At 40.3% G+C, this 10,311-nt stretch overlaps 1 protein-coding gene across 1 annotated transcript in view; it reads left to right on the top strand.

Moving 5' to 3' along the window:
* Nucleotides 1-10,039: 10,039 nt before the first annotated feature.
* Nucleotides 10,040-10,311, top strand: part of SLC35F2 (solute carrier family 35, member F2) — an 18,173-nt gene continuing 17,901 nt past the window's right edge. Inside the window, exon 1 of the mRNA XM_009999424.1 lies at nt 10,040-10,298. Coding sequence (XP_009997726.1) covers nt 10,040-10,298 — 259 coding nt within the window. The remainder of the gene's footprint in view (nt 10,299-10,311) is intronic.

Raw genomic sequence — 10,311 nt, 5'->3', positions numbered from 1 at the left:
CGGGGCTGCGTGCGGGGAGCGGGGCTGCCGGAGGGGAGCGGGAGGGGCTCATATCTTGAGTATGCATTGTCTAATATATTTATTGTCTAATATATATTGTCTAATATATTTACAACTCCAGGAAGCACAATGGGCTTTTCACAGTGCAAAAGTAATTAGAGCTCTTTGAAGAAGTTTTAACTCACCTTTAATGCACTAGCGAGCATACCTTGTCATGCTGAGGGAATTGACCATCAGTTCCTACATACTGCTTATAGAAACAGAAGGTGTCTTGGAAATGATCACTGTAATACTGAGGTGTCATGCTGTGACTGCTGAAGTTTTGTCTGATGTCCCATTTGGTAGGCACCACACAGAAAAAAATGGTAAACAAAAGAAACAGGACACACAATAAAAATTACAGTTTTCATAAAATACTGACTTTGTAATAAAATCATGCAAATGATTCCTGCAGACCAGTCTAGCCATTCTTTCTCTTCTTTCACAGATGTAACAATAAGTTATTTTCTTGCATGGGATATTACATTTATCACACCTGGACAGAATGACACAGAAACAATTACAGGACTCTGTTGCATAGAATCATAGAATCACAGAATGGTTAAGCTCAGAAGGGACTTTAAAGATCATTGGGTTCCAATCTCTCTGCTATGAGCAGGGACACCTCACACTAGACCAGGTCATTCAGTCTTGGATACCTCTTGGATACCAGCTCTTTGCCTGTGTATCTCCTGTGGAAAGACTTAACTTGCAGTTTCTAGGGCTGACATCCAAGAGTGCAAGGAAAAGTAAGAAAAAAAACCCCAAACACAATTCTGGTCAATCTTACAAGTTACACATTTTTGGGTAAGAATATTGAATTTCATAGACTTCTTGCTACCTTACACTGTTATAAAATGAGATAAATTCTGACACGTAGATAAATCTTTACTGTGAAGCAGCTAAGCTGTTCAGAGAACTTATTTTATTTTTGTAAACCCTTCCCCAACAGATCTCCAAGAATAATCCCGCTATCATTAATTTATTTTTCAACATAACATTGATTTTACCAAGGTTGCATATATATTAAGACTGCCAGATAAAGAGAATTTTATGATCAATCTTAGTCCTAATGGAAGGGACCTTAAAGATCATCAAGTTCCAATCCCCCTGCCATGAGCAGGGAATCCTGCTCATAATAGGAACAGGAAAAGGAGTTGGAATGGCTGAAAATACCTGGGTTTTTTTGTTAATAAAAATGTTTAGGAAAGCATTTCAGTACATGAAGTTAAAATTTTCCTGACCTGGCTACTAATGTCTGCAAGTGTCCAGAAGACTAATATTTTCTGACACTCATATTGACAAGACAATAAATAATTAACATCACTTATTTTGTCTTCATTTATTACAACAACTAAACTATTCGATATTTGACTTCGAATATATATTCAAGTGTAGGTTCATTTTCTTCCAGTATCTTCTCACATGGTCAAAGTTCAACTAAGGTTGAAGTTGCAGCCTACATCATTTACTCATTAGTGGAGTGTCTCGCCAAGATTTAAAACAGAATGGAATGCTGTTCCACAGGTCTGGCTGACCCCTAACTTCTTTAACTTTTATTCTACTTCTTCAAAACATTTTCCACTCTCTCCTCACTTAAATAAGGTGTTTAGGGACTGTTCATACAAAGGCTCAAACTAATTGATAAAATAACAGACCTATTTTACAAAAATCTTTAAATACTTAATACCAAAATAGAATGTTCTTGGGAATAGGCAATTATTTTTCTAAGAACTGATATGAAACTTGAGGTTTTTATTTAACTGAAGTTTTTTCAAGCAGGCAATTTTAATGAAATGGCTTTTGTCTATGCAGGAATTTTAGGGGAAAGAATCTTAACTGTTTACCTTTGTATTATTTGTGTAACCTTATAGTATCTGTTTTCTACAGTATCTTTTTATATGTAAAATAATTATATTTTACACCATTAAAATGTGTGTTATTATTTGTGTTTTGTTGATATTGACAAAAAAAGAAAAAAAAAATCTTAGTTCCACATGGAAGTTGATGCTCAGCATCTGCTTTTTCTTGTGGAACACCTAATACGGTTCTACAGAATGTTCTTTCTCCAATAGTGGTTTGAAGTGTCAGAGGTATGTTTGGATTTTAAGAATAATCTGTGTTCTAAGAATAAGTAACATTTATTTAAAAAATAGATACAAGTAGCAAAAATAATGAAGGAAAATAAGTATGAGAATGTAAAATGCCAGAAAGGAACTGACAGAAACAATGCTTCTCTTAAAACTACTGACATCACCCTGCATGATCATCTTAGTGAGCATGAGTGTGTTCGGGTTGGAGTTCTCCAGTAGAAGGAAATGGCATATAGGAGACTGTCCAGCAGAGGCCACCAAGATGGTCAGGGCTCTGCAGCAGATGCCATCCAAGGAGAAGCTGCGGGAACCTGGAGGAGAGAAGGGCAAGGAGGATCTTCTTACAGTCTTCATCTTCCTAATGGGAAGATGTAGACAGAGCCTGACTTTGTCTGAAGGACAAAGGATGACAATGGCAATTTGTAACAAGGGAATTTCTGACTAGATATAAGGATTAATTTTTTTTTACCACGAGGATACTTAAACACTGGATCAGGGACCCAGAGCACTGTGGAATCTCCAACCTTGGAGATACTCAAGCTTAACAGGACATGGCCCTGAACAACCTGTCCTAGCTGACTCTGCTTCAAGCAGGGGGTTGTGCCAGATGGCGCCAAAGATCCCTTCCAACCTAAATTATTATGTAAGTTTATGAATATTTTTGTAAACCTTGATAAACACTTTGAAAGGAACATTCACTAGGGCAGAAGAGTTGGAAAATTACATTCACATGCTTACCTTATAACAATTAGGGAATTAATTTCCTTTATGGAGCATATGCAAAATAAATAAAATCCAGAGCATATTTTAATACTTGTAGTATTGATATAATTAATACTGGAGACTACAGAGACTCACAGTGTGATAACTGGAATTTAATGGTTTAGCTGGTTTCTCATTAATGTTACAAACCACAGATATTACATAGATAATTTTTGAGGGTAAGGCACCTGTCGTGCCTTATATAATGTGTTCAATACTTGAAAACAAGCACATTGCAAAAATGAGCAGAAATGAAGGAACTAGCTCTTTGCTGCTTCTCTCAGATATGACAATTTATCTGTGCATTGTGGACTGTACCTCTGAGTGATGTGATACCTCACACCCAGTCTTTCCACAATGAGGTAAAACATGCTCGTGCAAGCTCTTTAAAAAATATGCTTTCTCAGTTTCCTGTCTTAATATCATGTTAGTACAGCCCAAGTCTGCAACACTGCAAATCCAATTGGATGAACTGCTTGTGTGTCAGGCTAAACTGTCTTCAAATGAATAGAATCATAGAATGGTTTGGTTTGGAAGGGACCTTTTAGATAAGAGAAGCTGAATCCCCAGCTGTGGATTCTGGACTTCACCATGGTGAGGTTAGTCTCAGTCATTTACAACAATATCCCATTGCAGACAAGCAAGTAATCTGAAATTAATACTACAGAAATACCTCAATCAGTACTACAGAAACAAAGAGGTTTTAGTTAAGAAAGATCTCAGAATGGCAAGTTTTGCCATTAAATACACACTGATTCTATTTTTCCTGTAATATCAAGGCTGAGTGCAGTGCTAAAAGGTATTTTGATAAAAAATGGGATCAATGTAGTAAACAGACTGATTTGTTAAAGACTAAAAATCCTAATCTGGTTATATAAAAAATCTGGTGGCAGCACAGCTAAAATTGGCTTCCTCAAGAAGAACCCAATCCTGACAAAATGGATCTACATCAGAGCTGCTCTTGTCACCCCAAGCCCATCTCCAGTGCGTCTCTGCTTTTGCACTGGAACTGGAGGTTGTCCCCTTGACAGGAATCTAATTCAGAGAGCTGGGTCAATAAAATACTGATTTTACTTAAACAAAACCAAACAAACCAAACCAAAACCAAACAAACCAAACCAAAACCAAACCCCAAAATCCCAAGATGTTTTTTGGTGGGTCAACCAGCTGCTTGGGCTCCAGGCAGGATTGGGTGAATCAGAGAGGTTGCAGGACCACACACCCCCAAGGGGAAGGCTCAGTGTTGTGGTTCACCTTAGAAGAGGAAAGCTCATCACACCAAACATCCCATAGCAGGTCAGGGCAGGGATCCCATGCTGAAGGCACAAATGGAATGGTGGGCATTACGCACACCAGATTATCAGATTCCAGGTGTACAGTGCAGGCCAGAAGAATCGTGCTGTGTGCTTTGCTCGGTCGGACAGGAATGCAGCCAAGTACACCCATCTGGCCCACACCAAATTTGTACTGCAGGAGTTTCTCCTTGGGAAAAAAACACCAAACACAAAGTCTTCCCAAACTTTGGGAATATTTATTGGGCTGTGAGTCCTAAATCATGTGGAAAGCTTTCAGATAGCATTGTACCCTAGTCTGTCTAGAGGAAACTCTGGGCAATTGGTTGGATCTTTTCAAATACTATTTTCATAGTCATCAGGGTGATCAACTACAAAAAACCCCCAAATGTTCTGTTTAGCCCAAAGAGCAGAAGATGTCTGTTGAAGAGATCTTATTGTAGGGTGCAGATGCACAGTCAGAGGTGTGAAATGCTGTTCCATGAAACCACAGAAAAAGAAATCTGTTTGAGGAGAGAAATTTCCTTCATTTCAGGGCCAAGTGTCTGGAAAAAAAAAAAAAAAGAAAAAAATCATGCTATCAACATGTGCTAAGTAGATGCAATTTTTTATCATCCTTGGGCTTTATTTTGTCTGCCTTTCTGAAACATATCTCATTCTTTGAAGCTGTAATCTCCAGTTTTCCCATTAGCTCTCTCAGTATTATCTCTGTTGGTGTCAGTGCTAAAGATTTGAGGGAGCTGTGTTTGAACTGGGTGCAAAGCCAGTGTCCTTTGAGGTTTTACTAGTTATAACTGAAATCAGCACCCACATCAGTTTACTTTGGCCTCAGGGGCACTACATTTGCAACAACCCCCCTATTTTTTTCTGGCTTGGGTACAGTGCCAAGCGGGGGGTCCCATCCCAGATGAACAGGGTGGTCAAGACCAGAATGAGCGTTGCATAAAGACTCATGGGACCTCGTATTAATCACCCCCCTAATGCCACCCTCTCTCTTACCATTTCCATTTGCTTTGGTGATTTTCAACAACAATCTAGTACCAAAATTCCATTTACCTTAAATAAAATGGTCCATATATTGAAATTCACACGATTCCGTGTTCAGTTGCTTTTGCTTAGTTAATATCCTTTCTGACATTGCAATGTGGAAATGCCTGCTGCTTCACATTCCTTCTTGGTAGAGACAGCAGACCCCCCACTGCACTGCAGCATGTGTCAGTGCAGCCATAAGGTGTGTTTTTGCACTGAGTGGTTTACTGCAGTGTTCCTTAGATTAATTTTATATGGCTAATTTTAGAGAATATTAGAACAATTTAATTTTTAAATTGTGATTTCCTTCATCTGCAAATCTTTTTTTCTTTAGATACTGGTTGGGAAGGAATCTTTTGGCCATCAGGGATAATGCTCTACTGCCAGATAGTTGTTTCCTTGTTTCTGCTACTCCTATGGAAAATTTTTTCCAGGCCCTGATGGTCCTAGTAGAGACAGCTGTGTTGCAAATATTAGTAAGGACCTGTCTTCTCATTTTCTGCCTAAACCTAATAATATTTCATATATACTTTTGTTCTTGTGCTAACATTGTCATTTAAAAGTTTCTTTCCTTTTCTGGGGTTTGCTCTCCGTGCATTTTTTGAGAGCACTCATGCCTCATCTCAGTGCTAAACCACCAAGCCAAGCTCCCATGTCTCCTATAGATCCGTCAGAATCTTTCTGCACATTGTTCTTGAACAAAAGTAACCAGCACATAGACCATATTTCAGAAGAAGCGTCCCCAGGACTTTGTATAGTCTGACACATCTGTCTTAATTCCAGCTGGTGCATCCTAGGATTACTTTTGCCCTTCGTGCAGCTATTTGGCCTTTTCAGCTCATGCCATCCTGGGAACAGCAAGTATTTCTTTGCCTTATTTCCTAATAATTTCCAAATGATGAGTTTATGCTACAAATCTTTGTTACTAATTACATTGTGTTCTGTAGTGATAAATTTAATCTCAGTCCTATAATTCAAGTTGCCAAGGATGCAAAGATCTTCCAGAGAGTTTCCAAACATGTTAAACTAGCTTCTAACTAGGAAAAATAACAAGAACATGATGAAGCAGTAGATAACAACTTTCTTACATATTGTTTTATTGTTCCAGTTGTTTATTCTAATTTTGCTCAGTAGTTTGATCTTTGCTTCATTCCTTTATTTTTCTAATAGAAAAGTAGTGCAAAAGGTGGTGCAAAATGATGAAAAATTGGAAATGTGAACACATGCAGCTGTTGAATGAAGAAATAAACCAATTTTATTTCATAATAAACTAGGAGCTCTTATTAACGAAATAATATTTAAAAATCCTTACATTGCTATTTCCCAGAAAAAAAAGTTTACTCAAGGAAAAAAAACACACTTTTATTCTAAGAATGTATTACATGAAACAAAATTAATTTATTTAGAGACAGTAACTCTTGTATGTAGCAAGGATAAAGAAATAGGAAAAAAACCAACAAACCCTACTGTGGAGGAAATCATAGTCTGACCATGAAGGACCTCTAGTGGTATAGATACTTCCAATTTAAAAAACCCTAAAATTATGCTTGCCAATCATTTTACAAGGAATCACTTCTGCAATTTCAGATTTTAAGTGAAATTTGTGTGGTATTTTCTGTCTTTCCTTTTAATGATACAGTAAATGCAGAAAATACAATAGAGGATCTAGGTATACAGTGGCTTGTAAGTTCCCTGAAACATAAGGCAGATACTGTGACTTAATAAATATCTTCTGTGTTTTCACTTGTTATCATTGCTGTCTACTTTTATCACCTACTCAAATGTATGGTTTTCTTAGCACGAGGAACAGCCTGATAGGACACACTGAAACAAAATTTTTTGACAAAAAAGAGTTGAAAGTAGATGGAGATATGAGAGTTATCTCTAGGTCTCATTTGTTATGGCTGTGCTAATTCTCAACAGCTGCTTGATTTGTTTTGTTTGGTTTGTTTTTAAAACAGAAAAAAAAAAAACAAAACACCACAAAAAAAGCATGGCTTTACTTCTGGGTTACACCTCAACCATTCTAGAAGATAACCAACTATATGAAATATTTAGATTCTTAGTTCTGCTTAATAAGACTTCAAAATAGTTAGAAATTTAGATACAAATTGTGAATAGACATGAGTGATTTTTAAAGAACTCTACAAATGTATTGCTAATAGTTCTGTGTGAATAGTTTTATTCTATGACTAGTCTGGAGGCTCATTAAGCAGGCGAATACATCTGTCAGGGTTTCACTCAGTGTTGGCAATTAAACCAGCAACAACAATGCTCTTGATCCCCTCCCCCACTCACCCAGGCAGGGAAAGGAGAGAAAGAATGAGAGAGAGATTCTCTGGATTGAAAACTAAACCAGACAGCTTTAATTAAATATGAATTATAAAAGAAAATATGTACAATTCTATACAAATGTGTTCAGGAATGTGCAAACCCCTATCACCGCCCCCAGCCCCAGCAACTCCCCTGTCATCTCCTGAGCTGGGAGCAGTTCTGAAATGTCCTGGAGCTGCCAGAGAGAGGGCAGAGCAGACAGGAGCTGAGGGGAGAGTGATGAGGGTCAGGAGTGCACAAGTCTAGGGATCAATAGTGAGGGATGGACAGAGTTGTCCCCAGATGCTGCCTCTGAATGGAATAGAAAGGCAGAAGAAGCAGGAAGGAAGTTGACTTCCATGATCCCTGACCTTACACCGAGCTTACACAGATATATAGAATGGAATACTTTGGTCAATTTTGCTGTCCATCTAGTCCACTCCTCCTTACAGGAGGGTTGCAGATGTGACTCTTCTGCTCCTTTAGCATCTGAGGCTGCAGATTCAACAAGCAGAGAGAAACGTCCTTGACGTCTCGGCAGTATCTATAAACACTCCAGCATTACCAGTCCACTGGCTAGAAATCCTGCTGCTAGTTAGGAGAGAGCTCACCGAAGGAAAAAAATCAGTAAAAAGAAAATTGGCTTCATCTTGTCTCAAACCAGGACAACATCCTGTATGCAGATAAACTACAGCCACTCCCAGGAATTTCACCCACCCTGCAAAAGACACAGTAAAACACGCTACAGGGAAACTAATTACTTTTTTAGAGCATCACGAACAGAGTTTCTGTGTCTGGAAGAGGATGCACAACTTCAGATGCAGACACTCCCAAGTTTCCAGCGGTGACACAGCCCCAGGGGGGCAATAACACCAATTCTGGGCTGAGCAGCAGATGTTTCCAGCACCCGGCAGCCCGGCAGGCCCGCGCTCCGGCACGAGGCAAACTCGGGGGTGAAAAATGCCCAGAAACACACAGCCAGGGTCACACTGGAGGTGGGCCCTGAAGGGCAGTAAAGGCAGGAGCCTGGAGCAGGAGTAGCTGAACACAAAGTCATGTTTAGACATCTCAGATATGTCTGCAGTCACGGCCATGATGTCCACAAGCCATAAAAATTGCCTGAGATAGAGAAGTTTATTATAGTTCATGCTCAGGACTGAACTTTGTCCCCAAGGCATCAGCATTTAAAAAAAAAATAATTCTTGCCATCTTTTAGTGTTTTTGTGTGTATTTTTGTTGTTGTTAAAGAAATTAAATTGAGGTTTAGACTCCCTGTTTAAACTCTTACTCCTTTGTTTCATATTTTCATAGTACACAGATGCCCCTCTGAGGCTGCAGCTCTTCTGCAGCTGTAAAGCTGTAAAGCTTGGCAGTGGCTTTCTGGTGTGAGGCTCCTGCAGCCTATCTGTAGCAAGGGATTCCAAGAACTGAGCTTCAATGGGGGGAAAACCCACCACAAACACTACTTTCCATCCTTGGAGAATCAGCAGAAGGTCGCAGGTATAGGATAAATAAAATTAAAGGTAAAGATAATAGTACTATGGTTGTGGAGCTCAGATACGATGAAAATGCTCATTTTTATTTTAGGTTATGGAAAATTGTGACCAGTGTGACCTTACTCATAACTATCATAACAATTAAACTAATCTTGCTTGACTGATTTCTTGCAGGAGGAACAGCAGGATTTTTATCGGATTAAAAATTAAAAATCCCCAGGAATCTTCTGTTAACAAGTGAAGAAAAATTATAAAAATTATAAAATACCAGTATACCAGGACCAATCCCCTCCCATGTAGTCAATACCCCAGCAGTTAGGGCCTGGCCTTTGGGAAGTGGGAGACTAAAATTCACTTTTCTACTGAAAAGGGAGTGGCAGACACATGAAGTTATAAAGATGACCTGAAAATGACACCATAAATGCCTGTTTTACACTCCTAAATCACATCCTATGAGGATGAATTTTGGTAATTGCAAAGGGAGATAAACAGCTTGGGTAAGAGAACTGTGCCAGGGAAAAACATGTCTGTAAAAAGACTTGTGGTGTTGGAGACACAAACCATAGTGCTTGGCTAGGAATCGTGGAGAACAGCAGTGCCTTGTGGCAGGAAGGATGCACCAGGACAGCAATGGACACTTGTGCCATCGAGGTCAGGTGATTGCTCTTCCTGGAGGCACCTCTGGGGGTTGATTCCACCACCTGTAACACAGAGAGCATCACGAAAAGTGAGAGCAACTTAAAAACACCCACCAGAGTATGCAGAATGCAGCCAGGTTGCCCAGGTGGGTTTGGCCGGTAGTGGATGAGGAGCAACAGCACAAGATGAACCATCAGGCACGGGAATTGTCAGGAGGAAGGTGGGAGTCGAAGCCACAGAGATACAGGAGGGCAAAAATGTACACAAAGCTGGGAGAAACGAAATGTAAAGGTTTAGAGTAATTTTTACTCGTATAAATGGAAGAAGGGCAAGACCTGGTCTGCCAGCACAAGGCCTGGCACAGTTAGGCCTCCACATGCCCTGGAGGGGGAAGTGGCCCTGTAGGAACCCACACCGGGACACCGGGACGGACACCGGGACGGACACCGGGACGGACACCGGGACGGACACCGGGACGGACACAGGGACAGACGCCGGGACAGACGCCGGGACGCCGGGACGCCAGGCCGGGGCTGCTGCCGGGAGGCCCCGCGGGCTGCCCGAGCTGGAGCGCAGGAACATGAACGTGGCACCGGCGCTTCTGGAGCCGCCCTTGGCTGCTCCGCTGCTCTCCTGCCCCGGCGGGGG

This window comes from Chaetura pelagica, unplaced genomic scaffold (assembly GCF_000747805.2).
Source record: "Chaetura pelagica isolate M959 unplaced genomic scaffold, ChaPel_1.0 scaffold85, whole genome shotgun sequence".
In the NCBI taxonomy this organism is placed as follows: Eukaryota; Metazoa; Chordata; class Aves; order Apodiformes; family Apodidae; genus Chaetura; species Chaetura pelagica.
Note: the sequence above shows the minus strand (reverse complement) of the source record. Positions and strands in the feature narration are given on the sequence as shown.